The sequence below is a fragment of the Anthonomus grandis genome, chromosome 5 (assembly GCF_022605725.1).
Source record: "Anthonomus grandis grandis chromosome 5, icAntGran1.3, whole genome shotgun sequence".
Classification (NCBI taxonomy): domain Eukaryota; kingdom Metazoa; phylum Arthropoda; class Insecta; order Coleoptera; family Curculionidae; genus Anthonomus; species Anthonomus grandis.
In genome coordinates this window covers 7,545,664-7,557,943 of record NC_065550.1, presented here as the reverse complement: position 1 = coordinate 7,557,943, position 12,280 = coordinate 7,545,664, and the positions used below count along the sequence as shown (strand labels likewise).

The window sequence follows — 12,280 nt, the reverse complement described above, 5'->3', positions numbered from 1 at the left end:
ATATAATCATCACAACGAAATTACGATATTTTATGATTATACATCATTGAAACCGTTAATATTAATTAACGCTACCGCCAATTCACCAGTTTAGTACGGGTTAACAAACAAACGACTTGTAAGATTTTGTACTAAATACTAAAATAAGACAGTCATAATTTCAGGATATTTTTTAGGACCTAAAAGAAGGCTATAGAAAGCAACTAACAGAACTAACTTCTACTGTGAAAAACCTCGAAAAACAAAAAGTGGAACTCTTAAACGGCTTTAAGAAGCAGATGCAATTAATTGACGTCTTAAAAAAGCAAAAAGTACGTAAAAACGTTGTAATTTAGTTCAATTTGCTAATAACAAAAACTATAATTTCAGATGCATTTAGAGGCCTATAAAATCGGTGAAATGACTGAAGGCGAATACCTGAAAATATTAGATTGGAAATTTGAATAAAATAACTTTATACATTTAGAATTGTTTATTATATATAAAAATAACAAATCGAACTCTTAAAAAAAACGTTTAATTAACGTAACAAACGACTAAATTCTAAAACCGCGCGTGAGTGCTCAGTAAGAGGAAATACCCTAAGTAACATGGGTATAATAAATACCCACTAAAAACAAAAAATATATTCTTAAAACATAAATGTCGAGAAAGAAAAGCAAAATTCTGGAAAATTAAAATATAAAAACGCCTTACAAATATAGGAACACTTTACAAATAATACAAAGTGTCGCTGAGGGCTGCACTGGCTGGCCTAAAAATAAAAAAGAAAATTTAAAAACTAAATTAAAGTTAAAATTGTTGTTCGCATCATTACAATAAAATTATTTATATATTTTGTTGGACATTACGTCACTATTTAAATAAATATTAATTTAAAATAAAGCTCGTGCACTCAATTATTAAAGAGAAGAAGAAAATAGACTTATTCACGTATTTAGAAGAAATATAAACCTAAACCTTTAATGATACCTTTTGTTATATTTAATTCAATCTTAAGTCCAATAATTCTTGAATACAATGATTTGCTGATACGTATAATAAATTTTTTTACATATCCAGGAGCTGAGGTTTTATCTATCTACCTGTGAGCTCGTTTCTTCTTTTTAATATTCTACTTTTATTTTTTTTTATTAAAATTGAACAGAAAGAAAATCAATTTATTGAATAAAAAATCCGATATTCAACCAAAGTTTCGGTAATTAAATCTACCGTTATCAAGTTCAATAAAATAAAAAACAACAACAAAATAAGTAACTATTTACAATAAAATTACACAAAAATAATTATTGTTCTCGAAAAACTTTGTTTATCAATTGAATAGATGAGACTTAGACTAGTAATATTACTAATTATATAGTAATCCTATAATCTTTCTTTGTAGTTTTCCTAATTATACATTTGAGGAGCAACTTTTCAAAACGCATTTTGTACAAATTGGACAAAATTGAGCTTGAAGCGGATTTGCAAATTAATTATTGTGTTCTACAATCCTGTAAAAATGAAACGTTTCAAACGGCATTATGTCACTGTGTAATCGACGTGCAAAGTATAGGGTTCACATCAAAATGCATTTTGTCCACAAATGTAGTCGAATCAAAACGCATTATGTTATTTCGCCACTAGAAGGCGCTGTCTCGAACAAAACAGCTAATATATAAAGCTAGTGTTGTGTTAGTTTTGTTTGTTATAACCTGCAATTCAGTAAATTTCTACAGTGGAACAGGTGTATATTGTCCAGTTACATTCTTTAATTAAAATATTTAGGAACTAGAAAGTGTAGGTACTAAAGTGTGTTATAATGGAAAACCTCGATAACAGTGTTATTGTGCGAAACTATAATGCAGGGTCAAGGACAAGGCAACGACAAAAGACAAAAAGGGAAATGTATTATGAGAAGAGGTAAGTATTGCTCGTTTGTTACAATAAAAAATATTCACACCTATACTTATTTTTTATAGATATCAAGATCCTGACCCTTTGTTGCTTAATTTTCAACCACCCTGCCTCCACAGAGAAGGAAAATTTAACTGTCTCAGTATTTCAAGAAGCATCCTAGCAAAAACAAAGAGAAAAGTTTTTTATAAACCAGACAGGAAGGAGCAAGATAAAAGACTGTCCTTTTTAATGGATGTTGCTCAACCAAAACGCAGCCGAGTTCGTGCTGAGGTGAGAAAAAACAAGCCACATCGCGTTGCAGTTAAATATTTCTTGATATCTACAGAAAAACAAAGACTACCTGTATGCTCCAAGTTTTTTGCTAAGTTGTTTGGGGTCAGCAAAGACTAAACACAATTGCTGACGGAATTTTATCTGGAATCGGGATCGTAGAGAAACGAGGAGGGGATCGTAAACTTCAGAAATTTTCTGCAAAAAGAAAGCAAGTGTACGAGTTTATTTCAAATTTGCGAGGTTGCGAAAGTCATTATGCACGAAATAAAAGCCGTCGACTTTACAGGGTTATAAAGTACTCATTGAGACCTTTAAAATGAGGTACCACACATTTAAAATTTTTTCTCAAGATGTCGCCCAGCCGCCATCTTGGAATTTACAACTACCTAGTTTACAGTGAAAAATAGTATCTATAGACCAATTTACTTATGCCAAGTTTCAAAAATTTTTTTTGACCCGTTCAAAAAATAAATGGGGGGGGGGGGACTTCAAAGAAAAGCACTGTATTTCCCAGTTCGCGGCCACTCCTATTTACCTGCCGACAGGGTATTTGGTCGAGTTGAGAAACATCTACAAAAAACTGAAGAGGTGTTGAGCCCCATAGCTTATATCAAAATTTACCAACAATACGGAATTGTCAGGGTTTTAGGCGAAGACTGGTTCCTTAAAAACTACAAAGATCTCAGAGAAACACTGAAAAAAATTGATGGAATTAGTGACGTGAAAAGAATATTTTTACAAAAAATTATAAAAAACAGCTACGTTGATATTAAGATAAAACTTGAGCCCATCTATATGTTTGACGAGGCTTCGAAGCACCCAATGGCAATAACAAAACGAGGCCAAACTTTGATAAGGGATATGCAGGATCGCTGTAACATACCATTGGTAAATAACATCAAAGAAGAAAAGAAGACTGATGTGCGAAAGCTGCTTTGTGCGAGATTTGGACAAGACTGGGAATTTAAAGTCCCGCTTTCTTCGCTCTTGTTTTCTGATCATGCCTTAAACACCACGACGGAACCAGAAGCTGAAATTCCAGATCCTGCAGATGATGTAGGTGAAGAAAATCCCATGTGTGCCTAACTCTTAATTCTTATCAATTTTTTTATTTATTTAAAATTACTACAGTATTACATTTTGAATAATTATCTAAATTTAAATATCTCAGTGGAATTTAATATTTTTATATAAATGGAAGTGACTATGTAAATTCTTGGATGATTATATCAATCTGGTGGACCTATGGATTGTTATTTGAGTTTTTCCCAAATTATTTTCAGCTTTTAGGATCTAGGTACAAGCATAAATATAGGTCATCATTTTCTTGATTAAGGGGGGCTTATATTGCCATCATAATATCTCAGGGTTTGGTGTAAAATATTGAAATCAAGTGGCGCTCTTATTAAAATTTCTCCCACTACCTTCTCCACTGTCTAAAAGCTGGCGGCCACCAAATCTCTGAATCTTTTAAAACAAAATTTGCTTGTCTGGACTTAGTAATTTTTTTTGTGGTTGGATAGTACGTATGACTCACACGGGTTGGAAATAAATTGGTTTGAACCGAGTTACGCGCTACAATGCAAACTTACAAAATAATACTAATGTTAATAACATACAAAGTTCACTTGAAAAAAAAATCAAATTTGTTCAAGAAGACCCTAACCAGGAAAATGTGCAAAAACTTGCGTGTCCTCTAATCTCTTGTGTATTTTGGCTAAGGTAGCTTAACTCGACAGCTCTGGAACCAGTCAGCTACAACCAGGGTAACGACCACATGGGCAAGTCGATTTCAGGCAAGTTCCAATCCAAAATCGCAGAGCCACAGTACAATGCTCAGTCCAGGCTGTGTTGAGGCTCACTTCAGCCAGTTGCCAACAATGTTGGGATGACCAGAAGAAACCAGAGAATAGGAAGAGACCAGAGAATAGAGGAGAGAATGAGAAAAAGGAGAGGCCTCTAAAATAGAGGACAAAAAAAATCAGTAAAATAAACACACAATCAATTCTATGGCAATTACCAACATGTTGCTACATACCTAAGGTGGTGAGCGAGGCCTAAAGTCTCGTTTTGTGGTTAGAAAATTTCAAAATCCCATAAACGGTGTGGGAGCAGTCGACCAAATCCAAAAATATCAGGTCAATCCGAAATCCTCTCGGCTACAACTTCCCACTAGACGTTCATCAAATTAAACCCCAAAACTTGGGAGGAATATTTTTCCATTCAACCGAATTACCGGCAAGATGAACTTAAATTTTCCTTAAAAACCACAAAATGTCGACTGTTCTTTCTGATAACGGGATGGCTACAGGCTGGACAAGGAACTGACAAGACAGTGACAATGACAGGTGACACTGGCAGTGAACTTGTCACTCTCTCTCTTCGACACGATCTGACCCTGCCTCTTGGTGCAAACTACGCGGAGCCTCACTCTATCAAAATAGAAATTCCGCAATACCACAGCAAAATGATACTGCTCGGATACTAAAACATGGAAAACTACGAAATTCCAATTTTCCTCTTACGTCGCTCTGCCTGATTTATGCCGCTCCGCCATCCGCCAAATGGAAACAAAACTTTAATGGGAAACAGCAACGCTGCCAAACTGTCAAATCTGCCGCTGTGTCAATAGTCATTACTGTCAATCGGCTAGTAGGGTTAGAAACCATATGTCAAGGCACGTTAATTTACTAAAACTTAACTTGAAGAATTGAAGGGAAATATAGCAAGCAAAACTGGGGAGGCCAATTTCAAATTCATTAGGATACCTTGCCCAACATGATTCCGCTATAGAAGAAAGTATTTGTAAGTTTTCCTACACTAACGGATCACCATCTAAAAGGTCTTATTTACTCCACTCATAGCGCAATCTGTGGCACAACAGCACCCTCTAGAAGTCCCTCCATACCCCAGACATATACCGGCCTCATAGAAACTCTTGACAAACAAACCAAAGGTCAGAAAGTTCCCAACACCAGGTACATGAATAGGGACTAAGGAAACATAATACGACTAACTCCACAGAGGTGTGCTGACAGGATAGGGTAGGGAAATACATTCAAACCCCAAAAGCCTTAAAAAAAATAAATTGCATGACTATTAAACCCCAAATTCCATTTATAAAACTGTAAATCACACAACCCTTTCAAGCCGATACCAAAACCCATAAACTTTTGCCCGAATTTATATGAAATCCCATGTTACATGCTTAGGGCAAAATCTGCATGTAACAGCATTTTTTGAAGAAATTAAACAAAAACAAAAAAAAAACATATTCCTGGTACTTAGTTGACATTTTATCCTTAAAGTCGAATAATTTCACTACCAACACCAGTTTTTTGTAAAACGAATAAATTGGATCAAACAGCATTATGTCCAATTTTGAACGATGGGTTTTTATTTTAATTTCTATCAAAACAACTCCATGTTGTAAAAATATATAGCAGGGTTTAAAAGAAAATCGTTTTTCGTCAATACCCAAAAAAGTATTTTTTGGACAAAATGCGATTTGAAAAGTTGCTCCTCATTTACGGCAAGTAACGGTCTTTGTTCTCTTTATATCTGATCTAAATCTAAAAGAATCCTTTTTTTGTGAGTGATGGTTTCAAGCCGAAAGTTCAATCATTTCTTCAAGTTTCCAAAAAATATACTAATGTAATTTTTCTTCTTGTTGAACACCTACTTTTTACATTGGTCAAACATCTCAATTATTTTTTAAAAGGCTTAAACAACATGAGTATAATTTAAATTCACTCATTCTGGTCTGCGTTAATATACTATTGAAGCTGGCCATAAGTCTTATTTTAAAAATGTAATTATTCTCCGTAGAAAAAATTATCTATACAGGGTGTTTCACTAAGCGTGGATGGTGGCGGCTATATCTAAACTGTCAATCTGATATCATTGGACTTTATGAAAGTGGTCAAAAGAAAATACTGGCAATTATTTGTAAGTTCGAAATTTAGCCACTAGGGAGCATAAATTAAAAGATCAATGAGTTAATTCTAATTTTATTCGGAAAATGTCAGCTTAAGATACCCTTTTTAACATAATTAGAAACCTTGGAATATTTTCCATAATTTTGGTCAAAGGCTCATTGGCGTTTAACCTTTATAAAGTAGGGTAAGATAGCGAAAGTATAATTGTTTAAATGGCTATAACTTTCGATTTTGTTCAATTTAAGCTTGTTTAAAACTTAAATGTAAGAACCTTTAAATATTATACCCAGTAGTAGTAATTGATAGGAGGCGTCATTTCAATTAAAAACTGTTACCGTCAAATGGGGTAAAGTGAACACTATGGGGTAAAGTTAACTCTAACAGTCCGAACTCGTCGATCGACCTTCAACGTCACGGTACGACAGTGCTGCCGCACCGCGACTTTGTACAAGTTTACACAAGTGCACGAGGCGAATATTTAGTCTAGTGGATGGCATGTTTGAGGCTGGTAACGTTCGCTATTGCAGTTTTGTTTCAGTTCGTGTTTGCCGTAAAATTGTTGTTGGTTGAAAAGATTGACGTGCAGTAAGGAAAGTATACACCACACGGGTTTTTCGGCTATTTGAGGTAATTATATACTGCATGTACATTACCGCTGAAAAGTATTTGCCCACATATGACTGTTTTAAAGTTATAACTGACAATAATAAACCCATCAGTTATTCTTATGAAACAATTTATTTATAACAAAATGAATATAAACAATACATTTTTTAATTAATTAAATTTAAGAAAATTAAATTTTGGATTCATCTACATGTCCGCCTCGATTTTTAATAACAGCTTCACAGAGTTTCGGTAGTTTTCTAATTAATTTGTCCAAAGTTTCCTGAGGTATCTTGTGCCACTCTTCTTGGATGATCCTCCAAAAGTCTTCTTTTGATGTGGGGCGTGGTTTTCGCACTTGTCTATCCAGTTCATCCCACAGTAATTCGATAGCATTGAGGTCCGGTGATTGTGGGGGCCATACCATAACTTTCAGAAGATATTGCCTTTGTAATTGACTAAATATTGCTTGCACAATTTCGACGTGTGTCATTGTCATGTTGAAAGACGAAGTTTTCCCCAATTATTCGAGTACCAGAAGGAAGTACAGTACATTGTCACTTAAAATTGTTTTGTAACCTTTTTTTCGAAGAATTCCCTCTATTCTAATTAGATCGCCACTGCATCTGATCGCCCCCGAAACAACCCCACACCATCACCGAACCACCACCGTGTTTAACTGAGGCCACCGTACAGTTCTCAGCGACCCTTTCATTGGCATAACGGCGAACAAAAACTCGCCTCTTCGTTCCAAAAACCTCGAATTTCGTCTCGTCACTCCAGAACTTTCTTCCAGTCATCAATGGTCCATTCTTTGTGCGATTGGGCCCACTCAAGTCTTTTGTTCTTATTAACATCCTTCAGTAGCGGTTTTGATACAGCTAAACGTCCTTTAAGACCAGCATTATAAAGTCGCCGTTTTACTGTCGAAACACTAGCCGCTTTTTTACGCTCCTTGTTGATTTTTGCTGTGATTTCAGGGGCGGTAAGGCGTCTATTGCGTTTGCTTGTAATTATAATATTTAAATCCTCCTTTGAACTTCCCGATCGAGGTTTGTTGCTAATAGTCCCTTCTCTGGTGAGTTTCCTAACATTATAATCGACAGTCCGCCTTGGAATTCCCAAATCCGTCGAAATTTGACGGTTAGTCTTTCCAGCCTTATGAAGTCCAATGATAATACCTTTTGTTTCTACCGATAACTCTTTTGTTTTAGCCCTTTTAAAGAATGTTGAAAAACCAGCAAAGAAACGGTGACAATCGTCAATAAGCAAGCAAAATTATTTACCTAAAAATTTAGCTAAATTATTGTACACAAAATCAATTCTTGAAGACTAAACACCTTTAAATGTTTCAAATTTCATCGGAAACGAGCTGTAAACAGATTAGTTTTTTAGAAGAAGTGCATATTTTCACATTGTTTGTTATTTGCAAGACTATTTTTAAATACTCAGTATTTTTCAACGAACCATAGTTGATAGGTATAAAGATAAGATTTTTGTATCTTATTTAAAATATTAAAAAGAATACATGGTGGGCAAATACTTTTGAGCGGTAGTGTAGATCACAATATTCAGTGCGAGTTTACAAACAAAAAATTACACTATTATTTTTTCGCGGAATTATAAAAAATATCAAGTTTGTGGAGTTTGTTGTTTTTACTGGGTTTGGATTGGTTCATGAACACTGGAATCATTTATGGCAAGAAACCCTAATCTAATAATAAAATTGGCTGAAAACACTAAAAGAGTTAGAGCATCCGTCGACTATGAGATGCTTAATAATTATTTTTATGAGCTTCAAAAAACTTTGGAAAATCTACCACCATGTAACGTCATAAATTATGATGAAAGCAATTTTGTCGATGACCCTGGCTCAGTAAGGGTTGTCGTAAAACTTCAGCTTCTGTCGTAAGATTTCAGGCGAATTTAAGGCGGGTGGCATAATTCCGTTTAACCCCAACGCTGTCCTTTGCAAAATTCCTAGAAATATCCCTATGGAAAAAGCCTGGTCCGATGCCCTTGTAAGTCACTTAGAGTCTTACAGAGCAGGACCCAAGGATGGTATCCAAAAACGCGGGAAAAAAATGGCGGTTCCTGCAGGTAAAAGCATCTTAGCCAGAGATATTATCAGATCCTTGGAAGACGAAACAGACGAAGACAACATCCTGGAAAAGCCTGAAAGCCCATTGAAAGCAAACTCAGACTATGACGGAGAAGAGGATAAAGAAAATAATGGTTATGTGAGTGAAATTGACCTACCGCGCTTTAGTCTTGCGGGAAAAAATTTAGAAATCGGTGATTACGTAATAGTGAATTTTTTTACAAATAAACGTGACAGAAAATTTGTTGGCAAAATAGAAAATTTGGTTGGAAAAAATGAGTTTGTCATAAATGCATTAAGAAAACAAAACGGCAAAAAAAACATATTTTTGTGTGTGTTTATGTTTACCCTGTTGTTGCTAACATAAAAACTGTCAATAGGGAATAAATTGTACAAAAGTTAACTTTAAGCAGCGTCAAACGTGAAAAACATTTATTTTTGAATGCGGATTTCTCTTCAGTAGAATAATTTTGTTGGGTTAATGTTTAATTTTGATTATTTATTTTTGTTTATTTTGAGTTAATTTTTTTAATTTAATTTATTTTATTTAAATCTTTTGTTTTTTACGTTTTAAAGTTTGAAAACATCTTGTCGGACTTGCATTGTCTTATTTATTTAATACTTAAACTGGTTAAAACAGTTTACACTTGATAACGGTTGGAGATACTTACCAACCGAAACGTCATGTTACATTAAATAAATAAGACAATGCAAGTCCGACAAGATGTTTTCACTGTACCATTGTCTACCACCTTCAAAAACGTTTTAAAGTTTATTAGCCATTAACTTTTCTATTAAGACTAAAAAGTTTGTTTTGTTTAAAACTAAAAAGTTTGTTTTATTTCTTTTTTACCAAATTTTTTTTGGAAAACTAATTTTTAAAACGATAATTAGTTATCCACTTTACCATTTTTAAAATGAATTTTACGTGAAAATTTACGTGTCTCATGCATGGGGGTAAAGTGGATCAACATTTGACCGTTAATAGTTTAAAAATTATAGACAAAAAGAAGCTAAAATTTGGAAATATTAAAGGGAAGGTACTAAAGATTCTAAATATCAGTGCTCCAAAGATTTGCGTACGTCTTCACCGAAATATTTTTAAAAAACCTCAATTTTTTATCCACCTTACCCCATTTAACGATACTTTGTTTTTTTTTTTACTTGTTTATAAAAAAAATCTTTTAGGGTGGGCATATTGTATTCACTTACATTATTTAATATTTTTTAAATGTTCTCTCATAGTGTATTTCTTTTCATGTAGACCATTTTATTGTTATAACTTTTTCTTCGTTTTATGCTTTATAATTAGGTCTAATACTACTAGCAAGAATTTTATTTTGCGGTTTTAGATTTATTTTCTCTCATTGCCATTGCGTTATTATACTTTGAAATATTGTTGATGTAAATAAACTAATTACTTACTTACTACTACTACTTACCTGTGTAGGGACTGAGCAGTTAAGAATGCTAACTTATGAGCATACTGACACGGTGCCGGTACCCTCACTGTACCAGACCAATTATAGTACATATGACACATCTTATAAGTAAATCTTTGAATCTTATTGGCGTCGATGCCCAGGGAATCATCGATAATGTTATAGCTAGTGGGCGCCACTGTTCCTTGTCTGACACATTGGGAGACCAGGTAAAAATCGTATCTAAAAAAAAAAAAATATAAACAGAGAAAAAATTACCTCTTTCTAATCATTACCTTTCGGGGAGGGTGATAACATCGTCAACAACTGTTCCTGGTGGAGGATTAAAGTCATTCTTGGGACCAGCTTGACTGCGGAAGATCTTAGTGTTAATTCGTTTGGAGACAATAATAAATGCCATTTTCAGTGGTTGATCGGTGTAGAGCTCAGCTAGTTTTTGTTTAATAAGGTCAACTTCATGTTCTTTAACGTACGGAATTTGTCCATCGCCAACACCATCTCTGTATATAATAATGCGATCTGAAAGAGAAATATCGCAATTAAAATAGTCAAATTGGCGATAACTAGTGATTAAGATAAAGATTGCTGGTCACCGCTCAGGATCAAAATGGGATGAATGGTTAGTAATAGGATACAACGTTATTAAGGCGATTGCGCAATTTACGACCCAATGAATTTTAAACTTATGTTTAGGAATCTTATCTATTCAAATTCATTTTTATTGGTGACAATAATAATAATAAACGATTTTATTTCAATAACAGACAAAAAAAAACAAAATTCGTTATACTTGCAGGAAAGTTCAAGGAGTAGTTCACCTGGGTTAGTGCTCTTTCACTAAATCCTTGTTTTTATTAAAAAAAAAGAATATTTTTTTTTAACTACAAATAACTTACAAACTACCTTACCTATATAATAATATAGTTTTATATAATATTGTTTAATAACAAAGATCCCATTTCATTCTTAAATCGAAAATAATTAAAGGCCTTAATATAATTTGGTAAAGGATTGTGCAGGTTACATATGAGTATACTAAATGCAAAACTCGGTATTTGACAAAAAACGCGAAAGTGATTTTATTTTACATTTTGACAGACTACACTGATATCTAAAAGATATACTACAATATTAGCTGCAAAAGTGCCTATTTACGTATAAAAAAGACGTTTACTTATAGAGGATAAATGCAAAACTGGGTATTTTCAATCAACCAATAAGAGCGCTAGAAACACTTGTAACGGCCGCATACCACGTGTTATAATTTCATTATTTTTATTTTGTTACTGTACTTGATAGTATAAACATCGTCTCGCAGTTTTAAGCCATTAAAATTTTAATTTGTTAATATTAGTTTCGAAAAAAGTGTCTACTACTATAGGAATGGATACAGTACAACCATGTGAAAAAGGAAAAGGGAGAAAACGTGAAATAAATAAGGAGAAATGGAAAAAAAGGAAGATGCAAATTGAAAGGTAAATGCAATGTTTATAATAATATTGTTTAAACCTGCATAACAATAAGTATCCAGGAAAAATTAAATGTTACAAATTGTTAGTTTGTTTTTTTTTTTTAATTTCAGACATAAGCCACATGATTTGCCTTAATACCCGAAATATGCTCACAATAAAAAAACAGCGTTTCTGTGTCGGAAACTAAGCATGAGAGACATTCAAAGCTTCCACATGGCGTTATATTCAAATGTTGACAAGGGTAAACAAGACATTTTTGTGCTACAATTTTGTGAGGGTTCAAAAGCCAGAAAAGCCATTAAGAAATCATCATGGACTTTCCATAAAATATTTTGTTCCAACAATAACTGATGAAAAATTTAGAGTTTGTAAAAAAGTTTTTCTCGGAATAACGCGTTTTAGTGGAGACAGGTTGGAAAGAAATGTAAGAAATTATTTGCTTTCTAATGAGTTGCCAAAAGAGCGACGTGGTGGTGATAGGGTTAAAAACAAAAATGACCATCTTAAGGATTTAATTAAGCAATTCATTGAAAATTTGGAATGCAAAAT

At 33.6% G+C, this 12,280-nt stretch overlaps 2 protein-coding genes across 3 annotated transcripts in view; one reads left to right on the top strand and one right to left on the bottom strand.

The window, feature by feature from the left end:
* The window catches only part of LOC126735883 (testis-expressed protein 9), a 29,009-nt gene extending 28,541 nt beyond the window's left edge, over positions 1–468 (top strand). The window contains exons 5-6 of the mRNA XM_050439980.1: positions 177–311; positions 370–468. Coding sequence (XP_050295937.1) covers positions 177–311; positions 370–447 — 213 coding nt within the window. The 3' untranslated portion in view covers positions 448–468. The remainder of the gene's footprint in view (positions 1–176; positions 312–369) is intronic.
* Positions 469–501: 33 nt separating this feature from the next.
* LOC126735881 (piwi-like protein Siwi) overlaps positions 502–12,280 on the bottom strand; it is a 94,804-nt gene continuing 83,025 nt past the window's right edge. For both annotated transcript variants that reach the window (XM_050439978.1, XM_050439979.1), the window contains exons 11-13: positions 10,535–10,778; positions 10,260–10,481; positions 502–754 (exon numbers count right to left, since the gene is read on the bottom strand). In XM_050439978.1, the coding sequence (XP_050295935.1) occupies positions 712–754; positions 10,260–10,481; positions 10,535–10,778 (509 nt within the window). In that variant the 3' untranslated portion in view covers positions 502–711. The remainder of the gene's footprint in view (positions 755–10,259; positions 10,482–10,534; positions 10,779–12,280) is intronic.